This window comes from Terrapene carolina, unplaced genomic scaffold, assembly GCF_002925995.2.
Source record: "Terrapene carolina triunguis isolate 2854851 unplaced genomic scaffold, T_m_triunguis-2.0 Scaffold211, whole genome shotgun sequence".
NCBI classification, from domain to species: domain Eukaryota; kingdom Metazoa; phylum Chordata; order Testudines; family Emydidae; genus Terrapene; species Terrapene triunguis.
In genome coordinates, this window is record NW_020664562.1 from 35,620,030 (window position 1) to 35,646,767 (window position 26,738).

At 41.0% G+C, this 26,738-nt stretch overlaps 1 protein-coding gene across 1 annotated transcript in view; it reads right to left on the reverse strand.

The window, feature by feature from the left end:
- Positions 1 to 26,738, reverse strand: part of LOC113407421 (leucine-rich repeat-containing protein 7-like) — a 249,087-nt gene that overhangs the window by 60,818 nt on the left and 161,531 nt on the right. The window contains exons 12-15 of the mRNA XM_029912418.1: positions 26,468 to 26,583; positions 10,968 to 11,037; positions 7,152 to 7,251; positions 6,173 to 6,297 (exon numbers count right to left, since the gene is read on the reverse strand). Of these exons, the coding sequence (XP_029768278.1) occupies positions 6,173 to 6,297; positions 7,152 to 7,251; positions 10,968 to 11,037; positions 26,468 to 26,583 (411 nt within the window). The remainder of the gene's footprint in view (positions 1 to 6,172; positions 6,298 to 7,151; positions 7,252 to 10,967; positions 11,038 to 26,467; positions 26,584 to 26,738) is intronic.

Genomic DNA, 26,738 nt, shown 5'->3' on the forward strand with positions numbered 1-26,738 from the left:
GGGGGGCGGGGAGAGCCGAGCACCCGCCGGGGCTCGCGGCCCTGCCCCCGGCGCTCTGGCCGCCGGGGGGGAGACCGGAGCCGCCGCCGGGGCTCGCCGCCCTCCCCCAGGGGCTCCGGCCGCCCCCCCCGGCAAAAAAGCCAGAGCCGGCCCTGAATGTATACATACCATTAAAGCATTTAATGTTTTAAATAATGTATTTCGTGTATTTTCAAATTATTACAAATTAATATTTGAATGTATTTCACTGGTTATTTTTTACATTTCCAAATACATGTTACTATAGTATTGCAACTTTTTTTTATGGAAGGGGCCCCTGAAATTGCTTTGCCCCAGGCCCCCTGAATCTTCTGGGCGGCCCTGGGTACTGCTACCACAATCCTCTGATTATGAGCGCAGGGGCGCACGAACACTTAATGTGGAGCACCCACAGGGACAGCACTCGAAGAAGAACATTGAGTGCAAATTCTACTCCACACACCATGAATTCTAGTTTGGCATCTTCTAATGGAAAATGCATGGATTGTGGAAAAAAGCACATCATGCAGAGCATCTACTCCCTTGTTCCAACTATCTCCACTCTAATATGACCTTTCTCACATCTGGAAAGCCACAAGCAAATGTTGTTCACATACAGAAGTTTGCCCAGGAAGGAGAAGCAGATCATGTCACCCTGGTGTTGATCCCCATTTCCATGCATTCTGAACACGTGGCCAGTTTTGTTTAAACTTGCTCCTTCTGCACTGCGCAGTAAAGAGCATCATTTAAACCAATGTATAGAATACTTGTCCTGCACAGTATGTCTTATTTAAAAAGTGCATTTTATTCAAGTGAAACATCACTATTGAAACACATTCATATTGCACTGAAATAGATATTCAAGCTGTGCTTGTAATGTATATAAGTATAAATATGATATGCTGAAATATATTTAATTACACTGGAAACAGTTTTTTATTTCAAAAGATGGAAAAAGCACTAGAGGAGAGGTTGTTCTTGATTTGATTTGACAAATAGGGAGGAACTGGTTGAGAATTTGAAACTGGAAGGCAGCATGGGTGAAAGTAATCATGAAATGATGGAGTTCATGATTCTAATGAATAGTAGGAGAGAAAATGAAGCAGAATAAAGAATGGATTTCAAGAAGGCAGACTTTAGCATAATCAGGGAGTTTGTAGGTAAGATCCCATGGGAAGCAAGTCTAAGGGAAAAAAGAGTTTGAGGGAGTTGGCAGTTTTTCAAAGAGACATTATTATGGGCACAGAAGCAAACTATCCCACTGCATAGGGAAGACAGGAAGTATGGCAAGAGACCACCCTGGGTTAATCAGGATATCTTTGATGATCTAAAACTCAAAAAAGAATCCTACAGAAAGTGGAAACTAGGTCAAATTATGAAGGATGAATATAAAATAAAAGCCAATACAAGCATGTAGGGACAAAATTAGAAAGGCCAAGGCATAAAATGAGATTAAATGAGCTAGAGACATAAAAAATAACAAGATGACATTCTATAAATACATCAGAAGCAAGAGGAAGATCAAGGCCCATTTCTCAATGAGGGGGGAAAGACAATAACAGAACATGTGGAAATGATAGTACTAAATGATTTTTTTGTTTCAGTCTTCACCAAAAAGGTTAGTCGCGATCAAACATCTAACATAGTGAATGCCAGTGAAAATGAGGCAGGATCTCAGGTTAAAATAGGGAAAGACCAGGTTAAAAATTACTTAGATAAATTAGATGTCTTCAAGTCAAGGAGCTGACTGAGGTGATATCTGACCCATTAGCAATTATTTTCAAAAATTCATGGAAGACAGGAGACATTCCAGAGGATTGAAATAGGGCAAATATAGTGCCAATCTATAAAAAGGGGAATCAGAATAACCCAGGGAATTACAGATCAATTAGCTGAACTTCAGTACCCGGAAAGATAATGGAGCAAATAATAGAGCAATCAATTTTCAGACACCTAGAAGATAATAAGTAACAGTCAACATGGATTTGTGGCTGTGTCCCCACTGATCTATTTCCTGCCACTGCCTCGCCAAGAGTAAAGTTACCAAGAACTTTGGATTCGGAAAACCCCGGGAAACAGGAGAGCAATGAAAATAATTAAATGTCTAGAAAACCTGACCTAGGAGGGAAGATTGAAAAAAATGGGTTTGTTTAGTCTGGAGAAGAGAAGATTGAGGGGGAACACGATAATAGTTTTCAAGTACATAAAAGGTTGTTACAAGGAGGAAGGTGAAAAATTGTTCTCGTTAACCTCTGAGGATACGACAAGAAACAATGGGCTCAAATTGCAGCAAGGGAAATTTAGGTTGGAGATTTGGAAAACTTCTTAACTGTCAGGGTACCTAAGCACTGTAACAAATTGCCTAGGGAGGTTGTGGAATCTCCATCATTGGAGGTTTTTAAGAACACGTTAGACAAACACCTATCAGGAATAGTCTAGTCATTACTTATTCCTGCCTCAAGTGCAGGGGACTGGACTGACCTATTGAGGTCCCTTCCAGTCTTACACTTCTCTAAGTCTATGAATGCTATAACCTAAAAATGACAATGCTTTCCATAACTGAATACTGGCAAATAGCATATGATGCAATTTAGATTTCCCCACCTCTTAGAGCTGGAAGTCAAGATTTCGATTGCTATCATCTCTATTATTAACATTTGAAAATTCCTAGTACCGTAAGATTAACATAGTAGTTTTTGTATATATAAAAGTATGTAACTATTTCCAAATGCTTTGTTCTAATTTAAATAAGTGCATAAGAAACATGAACACCATCCAAGTAACAGTAGTAATAATGCTGTGAACATTTTCTGTATAATCATGTTATCATAGTTATTTGCATCATACATAATGTTAAAATATAGTTCTGAAAATTCTTTAGGAAACATTACAAACATAAATAAAGACAAAGAAGGTCCTTTGTATTGTAATGGCAACTCTTATTTTATTGGTAATTTTCTATACTATTGTATTTCTTTTAACAATTGTAACAAAATTATATTTATGTCACACTGTATTTTTAGAATTAGAAGTAATATTTTACTATACAAAGCTAATAGGACTACAAATTCTTCACATTATGAAGCAGTCATACTATGTTAATACAAGAATGGTATTCTGTTCCAGCTCATTTCTAAATTATTAGTATAGGTCAATAGTGCAGTTTTTGGTTTTTTGAACTGATAATATACTAATGGGTAAAACTGGCATTTTAATCCACTATTCACTGGGTTTTGTATTTATGTACTGAACCAGAAAACTGATCAATCTACTGTAAGATTTCAATGTAACCTATTAATTATGAGCGCATGATTTTTTAAGTCAATTTATTTTCTATTTAACACCAAATAAATGGACTAGAGTGTATTTAATCTGGTCACAATCAAGTGGAAGAGAACTCATAATAAAATAAAAGAAAAAAAAGTCAAAAGAAAATTGAAGCGCCAAACGTAAAATACAAATAGTAGCTATAATTTTATTAAGTTTTTGAGTTTCATTTTTTAGAATTTAAAAAGCTGTGATTTTATTGTTACTCATAAGACTATCTCAGATGTCATTTTCCAATTTGGGTCTCTTACAGTAGTGGTCAAAGACTTACAATGGTGAAGTATTTAGTCTGTAATAATTCACTAACACTATGTTGGAAGTAGAAATTTTTGTCCCCACCTGAAAACAGATGGAACTGATGATGCTCTCACACCCATGAAAATAAAAAACGAGTCCTATGACAGTGCTGGAGTTACACTCATTTAAAACTCATACTCAGGCCCCTGCTCTCTATATAGAGTGCACAAACTGGGAGGATGCTCTTTGCACTCTCCATTCCTTGAACACTTATGGCTAGGGCCAGGGACAACATGGCTATTTGTATTTTGAGATATCATTTGATAAAGGAAATTAGGGATCACATAAAATGTAAGTATTAATTAAAGGCTATAAGGTAGCGAAGGGGGAACTGTGTAGCGGGAGTGGGAGAGTGGGGGAAGATTCTGCCTCATGAGTCACCTACTCAGGGCTATGGCTAAGTGCTCCAAAACAGCATCTAATCCTGTGTGTTAAATGCTCAGAAACATTTCCACTGGGCAAAGTAGGTAGCCCTGGTGGAAGCTTCCTATTGCTTAGCAAGACCTGTCAAACCTGATCCGAGCAGGCCAGTTCCTTGGAGTTCAGCCATGCAGCATCCATTCCATCAGGAACAGGGAGGCGAGGTTTGGGTGAAGCAACCTGCCGTTGTCTTCTGAAGTCAAGTCTGTACGGAGTGGGAGCGCGAGTGGGGCTGCCACTGAGAGGTCCAGAAGTATGCTGAACCAATGGTGGTGTGGCCACACCAGTGCTATCAGGATAACCCTCACCTTGCCCAATTTGATTTTTAGGAGAACTTTGTGAACCAACGTGATTGGAGGAAAGGTGTACAGCAGATGATCTGCTCACTAGGGCAGGAAGGCATCGGAGAGGGAGTCTGAGCTGTGCCCGTGCAGCAAACAGAACTAATGGCATTTCCTGTTCTTCTTGGTGATGAAGAGGTCAACCTGGGAAGGCCCTCACATCTGGAAGATGACACTGACGACCTCCGGGTGAAGAGACCACTTGTGGTGAGAGGAAAAGAGTCTGCTGAGGTGATCTGCCAGTACGTTTCAGGCTCCTGGGAGATGCATCGCCTCAAGGTGAATGGCATGTTTCACGCAGAAGTCCCACATCCAGAAGACAGCACAAAGCTGAAGATCAAGCCGCTCCCTGCTTGTTGATGTAAAACATGGATGCGGTGTTGTCTGTCAAGACTTGTACCATTTGGTCTGAAATGTGGGGAAGTAACACTTGGCAAGCTAAGCGTACCACCTTGAGATCCTTGACATTTTTATGTAGGGAGAGTTCTTCTTGGGACTAGAGGCCTGGGTCCTGAGGTTGCAGAGGTGGGCTCCCCACCCTATGTCTGACGTGTCCGAGACTAAAGTGACCGAGAGTTGAGGGGCAGTAAAGGGTACCCTCTTCATTACCGATCCTTGGTCTTTCCACCAGGTCATGGAAGTTAGGACCGGAAACGGGACTGTGAGCACTGAATCTAAGTGCTGCCTGCTTAGGGAGTAGACTGATACCAGCCACATCTAGAGGGCGCTGAAGTGCATACTGTATCAGCAGGAAGGCTCTGACTTGGAATGAATCAAGCACTGCCCCGATGAACTCTATCCACTGAACCAGGACCAGAGTTGACTTTTGCTCGTTTATCAGCAGGCCCAGCACCTGGAATGTGGCCCAGACTCTACTGATATGCTTCTTCCTCAGCACCAGAGATGGAGAACAGCGCCAGGAAGAGCACGGTGCTGGTGGAGCACTCTGCACGGATGTCGAAGTGCTTGGTGCCAATTCGGAATGGCTTGGTTCCGAGACTTGTCTGAGGGCCACCTCCAGGAGAATGGCCTTCAGTCGAATGTCCCTGTCTTTTCTAGTGCGAGGTCTGAAGTCCCTGCAGCTCAGGCACTTATCTTTATTGTAAGATTCCCCCAGACACTTTAGACACTTATAGTGTGGGTCACTCACTGGCATTGGCTTGTCAAAAGGGGCACATGTCTTGAAGCCTGGGGCATGCCCAGCACCTGGGGTGAAAAGTCCCTCGATGACAGGGAGAACTATTTACACAACTATATATACTAACTCTAAGAACTATATACACTAACTACAGTAACTTAAGAATAAACTGAGAAAGTCCAAACAACTGGAAGGAGACCTTGCCACAGCAAGAAGGATCATTCCAGTAACTGTCATGAGTGGGAAGAAGGAACTGGGGTGTGCGGCTGGCAGTACCCCTTATATTGTCACATGACTCCAGAGGGCACTAGAGATGGCCCTATGGGTACCACTAAGGGAAAAGTCTCCAGCAACAGTGCACATGGCATGCACACAACTAGCATGGAATGGACATGAGCAAACACTCAAAGAAGAAACTCAAAATTTGATAGTCAGGTAACAAGGGCGTGAATGGAAACTATTAGTGCATGCTTCAGGGAAAACACACCCCTCATTTTTCATTAATGATTATATTTGGTCTCAAACACTCTCTGCAAGTTTAAAAGATAAAAACATGTTAACATGGCATTTGTGTATTGGATCTTTTGTCCACAATATATAAAGCAAGAAAAAGTGAAAGCTAACTAGTTACCTTAACTTTTCCTGCATTTTCCTCCTCTTCCTTTTTTTCTTCAAATTCAAAGGCTACAGTCATCCGCTGCTGTCGCTGCTCCTCCCATAAAGTAGGGTTAAAGCTATCGCTGTCTGACTGGAAATCTACAGTTAAAATTCAGGTAATAGCTTAGTATGACTGCTTTGTAAGAAGAATGTGTAATTAGTGCACCAAGCAAAACAAATGAAATGTTTAAACTCTAAACGACAAAAACTTATGTTGTGCTGAGGCCTGCACCCCCTTCGGTTTTACACTTAAATCATCCAAAGGGTGTGAAAAGTGACAAAAATTTGTCACAACCTATAAACAAGCTACATAATTTTTAATGTAATAAGGTGAAGTTGAAAGGGGTGGTGCAAACTGGCTGTGTTTGAACTAAATATTGTCAATTATAGGATTTCAAGACTCCTAGTGAGGTCACAGGATTGCTTTTGCAGAAGACTAAAATGTATCCCATCTTATCATAATTTAGGTCAGAATAGGGAGGATGGGAAAGTGGTGGATGAGTGCCTCCTGCTACCAGATCTATGAAAGAGCACAGGCCATCCTCCTGCCTAATGTAAATATCAGACCAAATTCTGCCTTTCATTGGCCCCAGGCAACCCTAATGAAGTGAATTCAGGGGGTTTATACAGTGTGTCAGAAGGCACAATTCTGATCCTCCTCCCCCCTGCACCCGCCCCCCAAAGAAAAGGGAAAACAAATCTCAATCCAAAATTAAGGACTTGGGAAACCTTAGATTTAACATACAAAAAGAGCCTGTTTAGAACCCTTTCAGTATGACTAAACACATACTGCCTTGTATACACTGTTTGTTATATAAACAACTGTAGCCATTCTCATCCATGGAACCGTGGTTTCAATATTTAAAAATAAACTCCCCATTTTCTCACCAGGATTTAAATAAGCATTATAAACACGTTTTTGCCTTTGTAATACATTGCTGACAGTATTTTACCTTCATCACCGCGGGGTTGCTGAGGAAACATGTAGTTAGTCAGTACTCTTTGCTTTGTTTCTGGATGGGCCTCAGTTTGCAGAGGGATAAGGGCTTTGGACTATAAAGAAAAAATGAAAGATTCTTTATAAGAATTCCAAGAAAATCAGATTTTATGACCTGATAAATAGAAAATATAAAAAGAAAGTAAGAATAGTGTCCTTGGTCTAAATGAAACTGTTCTTACAGTTGCTGACTGAAAAAACATATTATTCTGATGTGGAATTTTTTTCTTCGATCCCTCGCTCTTATTACATGTATAACATTCCTATTGACTTCAGTAGGAATATTTCCAGTGTAAGGAAAACAGAGTCTGACACACTGTAGTGACTGAGTGAAATGAGAAGCAGAGGAGGGTGGGAAGGGGAACAGTTTAAGCACCGAGTGTCTGATTCTAATCTTAGTCACGCTTGGGTAAATCAGGAGTAACTCCACTGAAGGCAGCAGAGTTACACTGGTATAAAACTGGTGCAAGTGACTAGAGATTGTGTTCGAAGGCCCAATGAGTATTCTGATGATACTGGTATATTTTAATTAAATTAATGTAAATTAATCTATGATCTCTTGTAGAAAAGTCCAATAAGTTGAAGAAAATAATGTGTCCTTACAAGAATATAGGCTCTCAGTTGGTGTGCAGGCTAGATGGGCTCTTAAGCACGCACTCAATTGTCCACATTAACTTTTCTTATTATTTTGGGGTGATATTTCTATGTTTGTAAGAGGTCACATTCTACTGATCAGTTTTTGACAGGTAGGAATAGGAAGGGGAAGAGAGAGAAGGCTCTAGTTTACTGCGTTGAAGTCCACACATTGTTTTCCACCCTCCTCTCGTCAGTTTGTTTGCTTGCTTGCTTGCTTTTTACATTCAGGTATATATAGATGTCATTTAAAATTCTGAAAATTAGCTATATAAGTAAAAATAACATTAAGAATGAGTAAAATTACTTGGTATTAACAATAAATCTCCTTATTTGATTAAATTTGTTCTTATGGTGAGCAAAGTAATGCTGAACTATTACTTATTAAACATGAGTCAGCAATATATATACTCTATGTTTGTTGGGAGAGGAACATCTTAGGCCCCAGTCTTGCAACTGACTCAGCACAAACAGACCTCTGTGTCTGTGCTAAACCTCACTGAAGTCAACAGTACTCAATACAGGTACAGGAGTCCTTCCACATAGGGAATGTCTACACTGCAATGTAAACCCAGGGTTAGTGGGACTTGAGTCAGCTGATCCACATTAGGGAACCCTGGGCTTGAGTGTCTACATTGTATTTTAACCCTACATTGAGACTTTTCTAACCCATGCTCGAACCTAGGACTCTGGCATCCACACTACAGTGCACAGACCCGGCTCCAAGTAACCACATCCTAGAGTCCCTAGTACCCCCTCCCTCCCAATGTGACTGCTCTAGCCCTAGGACCAAGGTGCACTGTGAGAAAATTTTACTACCTGCCCTGTGTGTTGCAGAAAGTTTGAAGCAGCTCGCTTTGCAAAAGGCTTGACTGATTCACTCTCCATTGCAAACCCAGGAGGCTCTCTGATAGTGTGCTTGCAGATTGGTGATCAAAAGAGAATGGATTAATGCTGACCTGAGCTGTTGCCGTTGGCAAAGTGGGGGTGGCTTCCATTTTCAATAGAGTGGATTGTAGATCGCTGGGATAGAGAGGACTAAGGAAATTATCCCATGGAATTGTGGGATACTTCCAGCTGACTCTTGGAATCTGAGTCAAGCGGGGCTGTGTCTACACTGCAATTAAGCAATAGAGCTCAGACCCTGGGTTCTGGCTTAACCAGTCCTGCAGGGTCCCGAGACCCTAGGTCTGAGCCCTGTGTTAGCTCAATTGCAGTGTCGACACAAGGGGGGTTAGGCTTCAGCCTGGCTCAAGCATGGGCTTACACTGCAGTGTAGACATACCTTGAGAAGCAGTTGCAGGATCAGGGTCTCAGTGGCTTTTGCACACAAATAGAATGGATTAGTTTACAGTGATAGGAAGTTTGGACCATGCAAAATTATACTGATCAGACCTGAATTCAAGAGGCAACAGTTATCTGCAATAAGTGTACAATTCTAGAGAAAAAAAGAAGAGGTTATTGAAGTTATTGCAATAATGGAAGTATCACTTTTAGCTACGTTGAATATTTACTTTTTGTGAAAATTAATTTCTTTTCCCTTTAGAGTAACAGTGCCTAAATGCCTAAAACTATGAATTCCTTTTTCTACGAACATTCGTAGTGGTTGATAGGTCTTAATTTACAAATTGTAAATTGGTTGATTGTTACATTTCTGAGCACTAATGCTGGCTGCATAATTAGTTTAACAATAAATCCCTAAAAATACAGACAGTATTAACATATAAAGATGACTGTTAACATTTTAACATTGGACCAAATCTAGGAGCACTCAAGAAACTCCAACCGAAGTTGATGAAAGTTTTCTCTAAAGAAGGACTGAGGACCCTCTTTGTGCATTCTTTACATGCCTCAAACTCACATTGACTTTAGTGGAAGTTTAGGTTATTCAAAGAGTGCAGGAATATAGGGACCAAGTGAAGACTACAAGATTTGGCACTTAGGACTTGACCAACATATTATTTCTGGAACTCTGGGATCAGTAGTCTCATGTTAGTTACAGATTTTCATGCTACAGACAAATAATAAGACTCTGATCCCGCAAAAACTTATGAATGGTCTTAACTTTAAATGCATGAATAGTGCATAAATATTTGTAGGATCTGGGCGTAAGGTGGGTTGCTTGTCATGGCTTAGCTGTGGCAAAAGTAAAAAAATTGAGAAGTTGTAATTTTGGGGCTTTTTTAAAAAGAAAAAAAAATGGAAAATGCACAGAGGACCAGAATTTCAGATGATATAAATCTGCATAATTCCGTTGACTTCAACAGAGCTATGCTGATATCCACCATCTGAGGATTAAGCCTAGAACACTTAAAATATTTTTGGCTCTGGTTGGAAACTTTTCTAATGAAACCTTTATTTAGAAGAAAACCAAGGAAAAAAACCTCTTCATAAATTTTTGTGACTCCCACCCTCCCCATTTTAGACGAGGATTAAAATGTTCAGAAGTGCCTAAAGTCCCTCAGCACTAAGCCGATGAAAATCAGTGGGAGTTAGGCTACTAAATACCTAAGTCAGTTTTGACAATGAGACTTAAGACACTTATCCTAGCTCTAATTACTATGTTTACTTTCTATTAGCAAGACTTAAAGAGTTGTCATTGATAATTTAAAAGCATAGAAAGATAGCAAAACACCAAATGAGAGCCTCATGTGTAAAAGTTAATGGAAAAATCTCTCTTCCACATGAAGAGGTAAAAAGGAGGAGAAGGAGTAAACAAAAACAGGAATAGATAGGGAATGGGGAGCCAGAAGACAAGAATGGAGGCACAGAAGGATTAAGGGATACAAAAGACAGAGAATATGCCCAGTATAAAATCCTTGGGTCCTTGTGTCCCAACACAGGCCACGAGTGATCCCATTCACTAGAGTCCTCCGGCCTTAACTTATTAAATTTGGTCAGGACATACAATCCCACCTGATGAAAGCAGTAAATCCCTCAAAGGTGAGCTTTCCCAATTAATACCACAACATTCAGCAGAACCTATATCTAGAATTGTAGCTAATACAGAGGACATGGAAACTGCTGGGACTTCATAAATCTAACAATAGTCTGTTAAAACATAGGTTTTATCTATGGCCCTTACCAAGATATCTTGCTCTTTACTACTAATGAAAAGACATAGATTAAAAGTTATTACCTGGTTGTCAGATAGCCACAAAGCTGCAAGTTCTTTAAGCTTAGTAAAAGTGAATGGTAAATTCTTCAGTCTGTAAACAACAATATTGGAACAATATGAATGTCTCATGTACAGTAGCCTCTTTTAAAGGGACACTGTCAAATTTTTATACAATGTATTTCAGCTGGATCATACTGAAATTGGTAGCATTTTTCATTTTTATTTTCTTTGTTTGGTTTTAAAGAAAGATATTTTTATAAAGGATATTCTCATTGAATTATTGCATTTAAAAGTGAGAGCTACATTTTGAGCCTGAACAAACTGATAAAGTGCCTTTGAGATATTAAAGAACAATTGTCTTAGCCTTATTGTTAACATATGAATTGCTGAATGAATACTTTCCCCCTTGCACAATAAGAAGTTATTATTCGAACTTGCCTGGCATTATACAATATCAATAAAGAGCAGACAACCAAAATAATAATGCCTTATAACACAGTATTTCTTGGAAAGTACTTGCATTAAGGGGATTTGTTTATAGATACAACATACCATTTGGCATTTTAATTTTCTATTAGAATATATTCTGCAATAATCTGAAACACCTTTTTGAAGAGACACTATAATACAGTCATTATGATTTTTCCCATAAGACAAAATGAAATGTAACAATAAAACAAAAGTTCTAAATTGCAAAATGTAGTTATATACGTGAACAGATGTTTTCATGTAATATCAGTTAGCTTGGTCTGCTAAAAGTGACCCGCAAAAGAAGGATGGGAATGGGTAAATTTTCTCTCCCTGACCCCTTTTTTGTTTTCCTTTTCTTTTTTGTTTGTTTGTTTCTTTATGAAGCATAATAAAGGCCTCAAAGTTTTTGTCCCAGGCCCCACAGGAAGACAGACAAGACACCAGGATTGTGGTTTAACTAGCCTTTATTAAGTAACATATCTCAATGATTCAGCCAGTGCAAGTCATCCTTCCTTTGTAATTTGTACCACCTGGTGGAGAAGCTGCCATCAGCCCTCCATCTTGTCAACCTGTTCCCAGCACCATTGCTGATCCCCATCACCCTCCACTTGTAGAAGGGTTAATTGGGGGTAGGTCGGAAAGAGGGGATTGTCTCCAGAGATTAGAGGCCCTAACCCCATTAATTCTTTAGGAGGTGCTTTCTACTAATCCATTTCCAGTTTATCAGGGAACTGGACCTCCTACTGAATGACTTCCTGCACTAAGCACCTGCCAAGTTGCAACAAAATGAATTTTACAGCCTAACCTACCCTTTAGGTCTCGGGATTGTTGCAAGGAAGGTGAAAAAACCCACACCACCCTGGCTAAACTGGAAGTGAGGAAAAATATTTCTTCCCAGCCCCCAAAAGGCAACTGGCATGATGCCCACAACAAGGCCCCCAAACCTCGTACTACTCTAATCCCAAGAGGGAAAAGGGAGCCTTTCTTTCTGGTGCAGAATTTATAAGCTCTCCCGTTGTGTCCACAGGAGCCATTAGACCACGGGTGGGCAAATTACAGCCCGCAGGCCACATCTGGCCCTCCAGCCAGTTTAAATCGGTCCTCGAGCTCCTGCTGGGGAGCGGGGTCGGAGGCCGCTCCCTGCACATCTGCCGAGGCTCCTGGAAGCAGCAGCATGTCCCCCCTCCGTTTAGGGGCTGCCGTGTGCTGCCCTCGCCCCAAGCGCCACCCCTGCAGCTCCCATTGGCCAGGAACTGCGGTGAATGGGAGCTGCAGGGGTGGTGCTTAGGGACAGGGGAGCGCGCAGAGCCACCTGGCCGCACCTCCGCATAGGAGCCGGAGAGGGGACATGCCGCTGCTTCCAGGAGCTGCTTGAGGTAAGCGCCACCCGGAGTCTGCACCCCTGACCCCTTCCCATGCCCCACCCCCCTTCCCCAGCCCTGATTCCTCTCCTGTACCCCAAACCCCTGCCCCAGCCCGGAGCCCCCTCCCACACCCTGAACTCCTCATTTCTGGCCCCACCCCAGAGCCCTCACCCGCTCCTGCACCCCAACTCCAATTTCATGAGCATTCATGACCCACATACAATTTCCATACCCAGATGTGGTCCTCGGGCCAAAAGGTTTGTCCACCCCTGCATTAGCCTAAGGCTTCATCTGTTTGTCCAACTAATCAGTCACAGAGCCCCCTCTCCCCAAGTCCAGGAGGGGGGCTCTATGACTGATTAGTTGGTCAGACAGATGTCCAACAAGCATGGGAAGAAACTAAGTTTTTGCATCACATTATCACCAAAGACAAGGATATAAGCTATTTAGTAAAGACCATATATTAGTTCAAAAAGAAGGATTACATTTACTTCTGATAATTCATTTTAAATAGTTATATTAAAAATACCTGAAGATGTTGCATCTGAAGAAGTGAGGTTTTTTACCCATGAAAGCTTATGCCCAAATAAATCTGTTAGTCTTTAAGGTGCCACCGGACTCCTTGTTGTTTTTGTGGATACAGACTAACACGGCTACCTCCTGATATTAAAAATACCGGTTTCCTTGTCTATTAGAATGAATGAAATTCCATTGCTAAATATGAATATATATTACCCCGGTGAGATAATCTCCAATTCCTGGTGTGTAAAATGGCTCTATGGACGGAAAAGTGTTATACATTTTAAATCCTATAATTAGTACCACAAGAAAGTAAAAGATGCCTAAACTAGCTGAAATTTAGTTTTCACTACTATGTTATCAGTAAAGTGGATCACAGATCAATTAATTACTACTTGTCTCTGGAATACTGCAGGCTCTGAAATATTCCTCATAAATTAACATGATAAACTCAAGTTCTACAAGAATTAATATAAAGATTCTCAAACAGAGAGAATACCTGAATTTTTCATTCAGAATTTGGCTCCTCTTTAAAGAACTAACATTTATTTTGTGTATTCAGACACACTGAAATAATATTAAGGTTGAAAACCTACTTTGACTTGCATTGTTATGCCTAAATATGTAAAATCGCTCACTATACTGAGACAAACTAATTCATGCACACAGCAATGCATGGCCAAATTTTTAAATTCAGAATTGGGTCTAAGAAAGTTTAGAGGGATCTCTAGTTAACATAGAATTTAAACCTTCTCCTGACGCCCATGACAGCAAATGCTTATCAAATGGGACTTCCTCCAGACCCATTTAAATTCCCTTTTATTTATCAAAACGCAATTAGATGCCCCCTCTATCTTATTTATTGCCCCAACTTTGGGTCCCCATGCTTGAGTATAAGGGAATGTACACTGGTATATGTCATGCACTGAGGAGACAAAAAGAGAGAAGTGTAGTAAGAAAAGCAACTAACAGGAATGAGTAAGAATGTGTTGTATTTTAATTTACACACACGTACACATATTTTTCTGGCTCCTCATGTGCACATTACATAAACTTACATCCCCTTACACTAATTCACATATTAGTAGGTAGGTGTGGGTAGGATTAAGGGAGTCTAATATAGTGTAAGTGTAAAAGGACCATAATCTGGTCTCAATTACACCACTGCAAATCCATTGATTTCAATGAGCTTGCACCATCAGGGCCGGCTCCAGCATTTCTGCCGCCCCAAGCGGCAATTGGGGAAAAAAAAAAGAAAAAAAAAGCCGCGATTGGCGGCGGCAGTTCAGCGGCAGGTCCTTCGCTCCTAGAGGGAGTGAGGGACCTGCCGCCCCCGAATTGCCGCAGGTGCCGCCCCAAGCACCTGCTTGTTAAGCTGGTGCCTGGAGCCGGCCCCGTGCACCATTATGAATCAGAACAGAATTTGGACCAGAGAGTCTACAGTGCGCCATCACTTTTATTTAGTCTTTAGAGAGTCTAAATAGTCTTGAGAGTCTTTGATATTTGGAAATAATTTATGTGTTTTAGATGCAGACAGCAGCCCGTGTAGATACACATATTCATGCCAGATATCCAAATGACTTCTTGTGTCAAATAAGGCCTTTCTGTAAAATAAAAAAATGTATAGTATTCTGTTATAGCTAGTAAAAGACAGTTACCTTTTCTGTAACTGGTGTTCTTTGAGATGTGTTGCTCATGTCCATTCCATTGTAGGTGTGTGTGCTCGCCACATGCACTGGTGCTGGAAGTTTTTCCCTCAGCAGTATCTGTAGGGGACCAGCTCTGGCGCCCTCTGGAGTGGCACCCACATGGCGTGGTATAAGAGGCGCCACCGGCTCCCCCTCCCCCTCAGTTCCTTCTTGCCGGAAACATCGACATTGGGGAAGGAGGGTGGGTTGTGGAATGGACATGAGCAACGCATCTCGTAGAACACCAGTTACGGAAAAGGTAACTGTCTTTTTCAAGTGCTTGCTCATGTCCATTCCATATTAGGTGACTCCAAAGCAGTACTCCTGGAGGTGGGTAGGAGTTCACGGAAGTGTAGATTGCAACACAGCTCTGCCGAACCCAGTGTTGTTTCTGGCCTGCTGAGTGATGGCATAATGAGCGGTAAACGTGTGAACAGAGGACCACGTTGTGGCTCTCAGATGTCCTGGATAGGGATGTGCGCCAGGAAGGCCACCGAAGACGCCCACGCTCTCGTCGAGTGGGCTCTGACAATTGGCGATGGCGGAACCCCCACCAGGTCGTAACAGGTCTTACGCACTAGGTGATCCAACTGGAAATCCTCTGTGAGGACACCAGGTGACCCTTCATCCTATCCGCTGTACCAATGAAGAGTTGAGAAGGGCATGGTACATTCTAAGTAGAAAGCCAAGGCCTCTGGACGTCCAGGGCATGAAGACACCTCTTCTCACTGGTCTTGTGCAGTTTGGGACAGAACACTGGGAAGATGATGTTCTGGTTCATATGGAAGGTGGAAACAACCTTTGGGAGGAAGGCCGGGTGGGGCCACAACTGAATCTTATCTTTGTAGAAGACCGTGTACGGAGGTTCTGAGGTCAAGGCTTTAATTTCAGAGACCTGTCTTGCTGACGTCACTGCCACCAGGAATGCGTCCTTCCATGACAGGTGGGAAAGGGAGCAGGAACCCAGAGGCTCAAAGGGCGGGCCAGTGAGCCTAGAAAGGACCAAGTTAAGATCCCACTGCAGAACAGGAGGCCGTACCTGAAGGAAGAGTTTCTCGAGCCCTCAAGAATCTGACCATCATACCATGGGAAAACACCATCTGTCCTTGGATTGGCGAGTGAAAAGCGGAGATGACCGCTAGATATATTCTAATGGAAGAGTGTGCCAGGCCCTGATTCCTCAAGTGGAGCAGGTACTCCAGGACAGCCTGTATGGAAGAATGTGAGGGAGAGATGCTGCGCTTGGACACCCAGCAGGAAAACCTCGTTTGGAAGCTCATACTACAGTTGTCTCTTTTTGTCTTCTCAGTGCATGACATATACCAACGTACATTCCCTTATACTCTAGCATGGGGACCCAAAGTTGGGGCAATAAATAAGATAGAGGGGGCATCTAATTACATTTTGATAAAAGGGAATTTAAATGGGTCTGGAGGAAGTCTACATTTGTATAGCATGTGCCGTCTGGGGCCTCAGGAGAAGGTTTAAATTCTATGTTAACTAAAGATCCCTCTAAACTTTCTTAGACCCAATTCTGAATTTGAAAATTTGGCCATGCATTGCTGTGTGCATGAATTAGTTTGTCTCAGTGTAGTGATTGGTTTTTTGGGATTGGGAATAATCTGAATATTGCTCTTTGGAGTAAAGCACAATCTATCACACAGGTAAGCTTACGTGGATGGTGAAATAAATTGGAGTACCCAAGGAGACTGTCTGTCTTTCCATGTTAAGGCTGTTATGGTGTTTGAGGCATTCTCACTTGATAAATGGTTGGTGAAATCTAAGTATAGAACTTACAACCATTTTGGGGTTTGTGTCCTGCTTTGTAAATGTCTACTGTGAGGTTGGTACTCATGGTCTTGAGCCACTGCAGGCAGTTTGACAACTTCCATCCAGAAATCATGCTGTTAGATGTAGGGTGCATGAGTTGAGATGCAGGACGGCTTCTCCATTCTGGGACAACAGGTCTGAGAATAGCAAAAGTAGTTTCAGAGGATGTCTCAACAATTTCACCAGTTTGAGTACCAGAACTGCTAGGATAACAAACATTTCTTGTTTCTCTTTGTCACAAAAAGTCTATTGATGAATGACCCCTTTCCTTGAACATCAACTGAATCGTGAATTGTCCACTTGTGCTCTGATGAAAAGTGTCTGCTCAAACTGTCCACCAGCATGTTCTGCAGATACAGAAGGTGAACTGCTGCAAGAGAGAGCTGATGCTGAATACATTAATTCAGTAACTGAACTGCTTCTCAGCACAAAGGAGATGATTGAGCCCGTACCTGCCTGTTTATATAAAACATGGCAGTTGTGCCAGTTGTTGACTTTTATGCCGAAGGACATCAATAGCCAAAAAATGCTGTAAATGGAACTCTGAACTTTTTGGCAAGACTTGCCTCTGATGAGCCAGTCATCCAGATATCAATAGACCATTATTCCTGGTCTCCTTAAGTTTGCTACTTAACTAGCTACTACTGCTATGACTGTGGTAAATTACGTCAATGCTATAGAAAGGCCAAAGGGTGGAACTCTGCACTAAAAGTTGTTTTGATTGACCAGAAATTTCAGAAATTTCTTGTGTACCAAATATATGGCGATATGAAAACAGGCATCCTACAGTTTGAGGGCCGTAAACCAATCTTCTGTATCTAGTCACGGTATTATGGATGCTAAGGTGACCATTCTAAACATTATCTGGCAAATACAGGTACTGAGCACTTTCAGATCCAGCACTTTTGGCCTCCATTCTCCCTGGGTATGAGGCAATAATTTGAGTAGAAATATTTACCTCTGTGTCCTCATCTCAGAGTTGTTGTTCTTCCTCAGAGACTTTCTCTGGAGGCTGAGTATCACAAAGAGGATGCTTGAGGCTGCACTGTTTTCAGTCTCTATGTTGCTCTCTCTCTCTCTCTCTCTCTGAGGTGGTGCATGCGAGGTATGCTCATGATAACAACCTCAGAGGCTCCAGTACAGCCATCCAGGAATATTATAAAGGAAAGAGAGTAGGGGACCAAAGGGAAGGATACCAGGGCACGACTACCCTCATAACTCCATACATCCGCTGTTTAGATCTGTAGGAGACCCCAGACTCCTCTCTGACCCATAAAACTCAGAAGGGGCATTAGAGGAATAGGTGAGAGATCCCTCCCCACTTTGTTGGGAGTAGGAAGAGGAATAAGAAAAGTCCATTTCCAGAAGAGAGGCGGCAGAGACAGAGGTACTAAATTGTGACCCCACAACACAGTGCTTGAGAAAAGTTTGGTACTGTTGTGACAGTGGGCACATATACTAATGGAATGTGAAGCCCTACTGAAAGCAGGGATTCAGATTCTTCAGTGACCTGGAGGTCCTTCAATACCATGGACCTCATTGGTATCAAGGTAGACAGGTCGTTCAGCCTAGAAGAATAGAGAGAGCTCCTCAAAAGACTTCTGCAAGAAAGAGGTCTAAATCGCCTCTCCACTTCTAATCTAAGGAGACTCCATGGCCCAAAGTGTGTACTGGAGGAGTTTCAACAGTACCAACTATCAGGTACCATTCACTGAGGGTACATTCTCCATGATCACTACCAAGACTACAACTGCTGAGGTGCTACAGCACTCCATGTGTCTGCATCAGCTGCTACCTCTTCTCAGCAGCAATAACTGAGCACATCAGTATTAATTACTTCAGCTCCTGCTTCTTCTATGCACTATACTTTAACCCCAAGGTTCACAGCCAATCCTTTCTCTCAGCACTCTAACAGGGACAATCCTACCAGTACACCTGGAAGTTGAAGGTTAAGTAGATGGAGCCCTGAAGCTATCAGATGCCAGGCTCAGCAGGGCACTTCTCAGTATCACAGGCTAACATCCCAGGGGAGACAGATGGACCAGGTCTGATGCAGGCACATGAAGTAGTCAAAGAGAAACATTTTACGCCTCATATCTCTGACCTTTAAGGTCCTTTTTTGAAAAGGACTTACACACAGTGAATTTACTGGAGGTATCCCATAAGAAAGGCACTCATATGCTCATTAATGGGGGTTTCTGCCTCACCAGAGAGGCAAAATTGATTACTTTTACTTGTACAGTAATTACTGTTCATTGAGATGTGTTGTACACATATACATTCCACTGTAGGTATATATGCACCCAATGCATTTGAGTTGGAGACTTTTGCCAGCAGTACCACTATGTGCCCCAACTATTCTCATGCATGGAGCTGAGGATACAGAGAGGCATGGGTGCCACTGCCTCCCTCTTTGTTCCTTCCCACCACCGTCTAATTAATACCCAAAGTAGCAGGGAAGGTGGAAGGATCCAGAATGACTATGTGCATAATAAATCTCGAAGAACAGTTACTGTACAGGTAAGTAACTGTTTTTTCTCCTTCAAGTGATTGTGCACATATATATTCCACTGTAAGTGATTCATCAGCAGTTTCCTTACAGGTGGTGGGACTTTGGATTACTTGGAGAGAATGTAGCACTGATTTTCCAAAGTAGGTGTCATCCCGGGAAGCTTGAGTGATAGTGTAGTATCTGGAAAAAATGCATCCAGATGGACATTTGTAAAATAGCAGCGTGGTCACAACAGCTATGTTAATCCAGAAGGCTGACAAAGTGGACTGAGCTCTAGTGGAATGAACTATTATCCTTGGAGGAGAAACTTTTGCTAGATCATAGCAGAGCTGGATACAGTCTGAAATCCAATGTGACATGCACTGGGCTGTAACTGGTTGCCCTTTAATTCTTTCAGCAAAGGCTATAAAAAATTTAAGAGACCATCTGAAAGACTTTGTGTGGTCCAGGTAAAAACACTAAAAGGAGATCTTTTGAAATTCTTCATGGAACAGAATTTTCTTGGGCTGGGTGGCTGGGTCCTAAAATTCCAGCGTGGAACTGAGAAACTTTCTAGATGAATTTTTCATCAAATTACATGTTTCCACAAAATATATTTCAGTTGTAATGAACTGGCATTTTTTTTGATGGAAAAAGTTTTCATGAAAAATTTTCAATCAGCTCTAACAGTGACCCACATATGTAACTCCAACAGCCATGACAGTCTTCATGTTCATATTCTTAATTGAATTTAAATAGATTTTAATAAAGTAATCTATATAACAAATACTATCCACATTCCGTGACTTTCTACAACTTCTGTGACTTCCGCAGCTGCAGTAGCCGGTGCGGCAGGCCAAGGGGTGCCCGAGCAGCTGGCCCAAGGGCCAGCCACACCAACTGCTGCTGGAGCAGCCCTGGGGCCAGCTGCACCAGCTGCTGCTCAGGCGGCCCCAGACAGCGCTCCAACAGTGGCCAGAGTGGCTGGCCCTGGGGACTGTCCCAACAGCAGCGGTTTCAGGGGTGGCTTCGGGAACCACCCGAGAAGCAGCCCTGGGAAGTGCCAAGCATCGGTCCCAGGGGTGGCTCCAGGGACTGCCCTAGCAGCAGTGGTCCTGGGGGCAGCTGGAGCAGTGGCCCCGGAGGCGGCCCTGGAAGCCATCCGGAGAGTGGTTCCTGGGGGCCTCAAAGCAGCGGGGCCCAGGAGCAGGGATTTAGTAATGGGTACTTATAGTAAAAGTCAGGGACAGGTCATGGGCCATGATTTTTTGTTTATTCCCCGTGACCTGTCCATGACTTTTACTAAAAATACCCATGACTAAATCTTAGTCTTACTTATGAGAACAAAACTGAATGGACACATTTTCAAAAATGTGACTTTGGGTGTCCAGTTTAAGACACCTTAATGGGAGCATATTTTCAGGTCCCTTTAAGGCAAGGTCCCCAAACTGTGGGGCATAAACCTTTGGGGGGGGTCGCAGCGGGGCCCAGGCCAGCCCCCATGGGGGGGGGACAGGGAGGGAGTGCCATCCAGCCCCTTCCTGCCCCCAGCTGTGCTCCGGTCCCGCCTGCAGCAATGTTCCCGGCCCCATGCCTGGCCCCGCTCCCTGCCCCAAACGCACCCCCTAGTCTCAGTCCCCTTATCCATATCCTTGCCCCACACCCCTTCAGCCGCAGCCCCGTTCCCAGCCTCGGCTATGGGGAGGCGGGGGATAACAGACAGGGATAACAGGGGCGCGAAAGTTTGGGGACTACTGCTTTAAGGTGTCTCAAGTTCAGCACCAAAAATATGAAGGTATGCAAAATTGCTAGTCATTTTTGAAAATTTAGACTAGAACAATTTGAAATCTATATAATATATCTTTTAGTTCTACAGTGCATGTATTTTGTGAATTTAATAATCACAGTTAAGATGTAAGACATGAAAATGGGGGGCAATCATTTACATATATCAGTTTCAAACATTGTTCATTCTTCGTATTGTATTTTCAGCTAAGTTGAGACTCTACTTTCTTTTGTGGTCACAATTTGATTTCACAAAATTTGTGACCCTGTTTTTGTACCTGAATTGAATCATCAGTGCAAATCTGATCATATGAACCCATCTTCTTGATTTGTGCCCTCAATCTAGTGGTTAGATGTGCTGGTAACTCAGATTTGAATCAGCAACTGAACTACTAATATACATTTTGCATTTCAACCACACTTCTGAAAATTGATCCCATAATACTAATCACAGTTCGCACACTGATTTAGGCTGTGAATGGTGAAGAAACGAGTAGATGTTTTTTCTTGGCTGCTCAGTCAGAATTATGTTACACTGTAGCTACAAAAGGATGCAACAGAGGCATTGCATTGGTGTTGACTAATTACTGATGACAGACGATGGTCATATACCCAGCTGCTGTAAATCAGCCTAGTTCCACTGATTTCATTGAGGCGATGCTGATTTTCACCTCTAAAAATATGGCCCTATATGCATCCTCCACTGAGCAGAATAGATGATATAAAAGTGCACTATGCCCATTAAAATTTTAAAGTGTGTTTAATCTGCCTTGCCTCCATTTATCCAGCATTTCTGATGAGAACATTCAGAAAGTATACCAACTGTACAAAGAAGTCTAAAGTCTATAAATGTGCTATTCAACAAAGTGCTTATCTTTCATGCTTAAATGCCTAAATTTCTCACTAGACAGTTTGGAAAATTACTTACATAATTGCTTTTTTGTGTAACACATAGTTAAGGAAAAATGTATTCACAATATTAAGTTATCCTAGGTGAAAGATGAACTGGTGCCTGGATAATTTCTGAAGGAGTTACCTAAACTAAATTAACATATAATTCAAAAGCAAATCACATGGTACCAAGGCAATCAGTTTCCACTATGGGCCTAATTCTCTTCCTGGCGTGCATCAGGCCTGAGTAAATAAGCTTTTATGGCTATCTGGGATGCGGAAGTGAGTTGGAATCTGAAATCACAGGCTCCTGTGTGATTGCTCCACACCCTCTAGTTCCTGCCAGTAAGGGGTGGAGGGTGTCTAATGGATCTCTGTAGTCACAGATTCTGTGGCCATTTCCCAAGGTGTTAGGGAGGCTGGAGTTCACAGGTTTGTACTGTGTGGGATCATCACATTTTCACTTCCCTACCACTCTGAGTAGAGGAATCATACCAGTTTCAATGTATTCAAGGCCTTCTGCTGCCCTTATTTCCTTGTTTGAGCTACAGGATTTGGATTTATGTACAAGCTTTTAATCACCAGTAATTAAAATTGCAATCTCTTGGAAAAACTAACTTCTTTAAAGAGTTTAACACAAGCGATAACTGAATTTTTAAAACAGCATATTAGTGCCACTCAGATTGTCTGAATTCACATTCATTTAATTAAACAGAACAATATATAAATGTTAAAATCACAGCAGACATTGATAGATTAAAAAAATTGAAATATTTAAAATAAAAAACAGGAAGTCATGAAACAACACTTTGATAGCATGCTAAATCCCCAGCTGATTATTCAATAAAACCACTATTTACAGTAACTTGTAAAGAGCCCTGACAAGTATGGAAAGATGTGTTCCCTTTTCTAATGTTCAATTTTCATATAAAAAGTGTTTTCCTACATGACAGAAGATAAGGAAAAGTAGAATTTCCCCTGAGGTTCTTTAGAAAGAAAAAAACCTTTCTAAATATATCCCTAGGTCCCAAACTGTCAGTAAGAAATTATTCCATATCCGGTCATAAATTACATATCAGCGACTAAATTGAAATAAATACTTTGAAGCTATTCCTTTTTATCACTATTATTAGATTACATTCTAGTTATAAACTGAGATGTACTTTAAGAGCCAACTAACATCTAATTTGCCTATGTCTAGAGAAGAGTTGGGAAGATATCTTAGCTTCAGTTCAGTACTACCCATAGTTTCTGACAATATGAGCCAGATCACTTCAACAGTGAGTCTGTGTCGGTCTATAGATTTTACCTGGATCAATTTTTAAAAGCTCAAGCTGCGTTAAGTGTAAAGTTATTTTAAAATCTGTAACACTTTAGGAGCTAGTTAACTGACGTCTTGTCCAGGGAAAGCAGTAATGTCTCTTTTGGTTTTAATCAATTTATTGGATTCCCTCATTTATCACAGATCAGCTGTGGATAGCTGCTGTGCCACCTTCTCTACTCTTGCCTACGAAGGTGTCTCCTCTGTGAGTTGGAGAGACTGCCTTTAGGATTAAAAGGGTAGTTTAGTCTTTATTTCCTTACACTGCATGGCTGGTTCTGAACTGATACCTTATCTGTAACATATAATATCCCATTAATTAATATCCTCAGTAATTAATTCAAATTAGCATGGCAATATTAAAAAAAATCTAGGACAAATTCTGGTAATGCATTTGTCTTCCAAAATATGGAAAATATCACTGGGCATCCTCTAATAATGTAAACAGTATTAAGTGGAATACGGCATGAAATGAGGGCAAACAAATATTTTCTAGGGGGAGAGGGAAATATTCATTTTGGCATTTTATTCTAAGTCTGTGGACAGAAACAGCCTGAATTTTTCTTTCTTGATGGGTCATTTCTCTTATGTTCAGCAGGATCACCCATTGAATACTGTGTGTTCAATACTGGATTCTGATTTTGCCATGTTCCAAATAAACAAACACAAACAACAAATCCTATACTTATATTTCTCCAAACCTTGTTTATACCTCTTCCCCAAAGAGGCTAACCTCATAGTATGTGAAACATTTTATACTGAACATTAGCTGGAGGATTCTATTGAAAGACAAGTTAAGTCCTGTAGAGCTCTTAATATACCCAGGACTATTTTCTAAATTCATAAACCTCTGTACTTATTTTTGGTGACATTCAAAATAATAACCCAAATAATGACCAATGTATCTAAAAAAGAGTGAAAATTAAAACTACCGAGTGTTGTGTCTGATTTGACATAGGAAGTATCACAAGGAAGGCTTCAGCAGTCAGGCCCATAGAACAGGGATGATTGCTCTTTGTGACCCAACATCTGGGAAGATGATGATTTTCCACAAGAAGAATATAAAACTAAGCATGTGTTACTTTTTTGTATGATAATGGAAGGATGCCAACAGTACTTTTACATATGATTAATATTTTACATAATTTCATGATTAGTGATGGGGAAAACCTGTAAGTCTATGTTTTGGCTAAGCACCAGAACATTAGAATACTTATTTGAAATTTATCCTAACACTTTGGTCTGGAAATCTTGTGAGATCAGAATTTTTCAGTAATTCTTAATTTCACCCAAGATGGAAGTACCATGATAAAAAAGTGCTGTTCACAGTGTTTCAGTAATTCCACATTCAGTCACCGCTGAAATCAGTGACCACTAAGATGTGAACATTTAAACAAACAAAAAAGCAATACATGTACACCATAGTTTTTCAAATCTCAGAAAAGATCTAAGTTTGCTCTAGCTCCTAATTCCTCTGAACTAGTTCTATCATCCCATTATGAGCCTGATTCTGCTCTCATACAAGGTTTACACTGGTGTAACTTCCTTGACTTCAGTGAAGTTACTCCAGTTTTTTGCTGCTGTCAGAGCAAAAAATCAGGTCCTATGGCATCCAACTGACTTTAAGAAAATGTTCCAGTAAGTGGATAATTGTTATCAAGTGTACTATAGGATATTTCTGTGTTAAGGATTTATAATGTGTTGGTGAACTAATTTCTGTTAATACCCCCAGTAATAGAGGTGCAAAGTCCTTCTCAAAATTCTGACTGATTTCAGAAGATAATCATTGGTGACAGTATTGCCTCCATGTACCATTTGCCACACTACTGAACAAACCTGTATCTCTTTTTATTTTGCTGAAAAGGGTCATATCTAAGTTATTCTTGAAGTACATGTATGCATGAATTTTTTTTGATAAAACCGTCTTTCCCAGTGTCTATATGTGGGGTCAAATCATTCTCATCTTATTCATGCAAATAGCCATATTTACTTCAATGGGACTAGGTACGTGAAGAAAAGGGTTTGGCCTTAGGTTAATAGATTATAAAGTCAGAGACCGTTATCATCTAGTTTGATCTTGTATATAACACCAGCCATAGGACTTCCCTGAAATAATTCTGTTTGAACTAGAGCACTTTTTTTTTTAAATCCAATCTTGATTTTAAGATGTCTAGTGATGGAAAATCCACCACAAACCCTGGCAGATTGTTCCAATGGTTAATTATGCTCACCGTTACAAATGTGCACATTATTTTCAGTATGAATTTGTCTAGCTCAACTTCCAGCTACTAGATCTTGTTATACCTTTGTCTTTTAAATTGAAGAGCCCATCATCAAAGTTTTGTTCCCCATGTAGATACTTGATTAGTCTGTAAAGTCACCCCTTAACCTTCTCTTGGTTAAGCTAAACCAATTGAGTTCCTGGAGTCTGTCACTAGAAGGCACGTTTTCCTATCTTTTAATCATTCCTGTGGCTCTTCTCTGAATCCTCACTGATTTATCAACATCCTTCTTGAATTGTGGACATGAGAACTGGACACAGTATTGTATTAGCAGTCTCACCAGAGCCAAATACAAAGATAATATAATCTCTCTAGTTCTACTTGATATTCCCCTGTTCATACTTCCAAGGAATGCAAGTCTTTTTCAGAGTTACTGCTTCCCAGGATATAGGTTGGGAGACTAAGTATACTCTGCATTCTTTGTTCCTAGATGTATACATTTACAAGTGGCCATATTAAAATGCCTATTTTTTGAGTTTTGCCATTGACTTCAATGGAGCCAGGATTTCCCCCTTGATGTTTACATTCTTTTGTGCTTGCACCTAAAGACCTACCATACACCAGTACATGACCATCTTTTAATCAAGATCATAAAATATACCATCATAAGGCTTACATAAACATTTTCATGAAGCAAAACCTTCATGAACATAAGTGGTCACATTTTCACATGGTAATAGTAGGAGACATGAGTGGTATCAGGATTTTACTTTTGTGAATCCATTGGCCCCAATGAAGTTTTGATATGGAGTTCAATGGGACCAACACTAGGTGCTTAATGATGAAAGAACACCACCTCAATAGCTATTAACTTTGAATGTTTAAAATCGTTCAGCAAAACACTTCTAGGGTGAGATGATTAAATTATGCAAAGTATACCTGTTATCACTCAGATTTAACACTCTCAGCTTCTGCATCTGACCAATCTCATCAGGAAGAAATTCTAGCTTGTTAGAGCGCAGGGACATAACTGTTACGTTCTTACAGCTTCCAATCTATGGACATAAAAGGCAAGAAGTTAGGATTCTCACTTTGCCAAAGTTTCTCACCACTAATTCTCCTTATTTGAAAAGGTGACCTAATTATGTCTTTAAAATTAATGAATGAGGTAATGACTACTTATTGTGTACTTCTGAGATAATACTTTGAG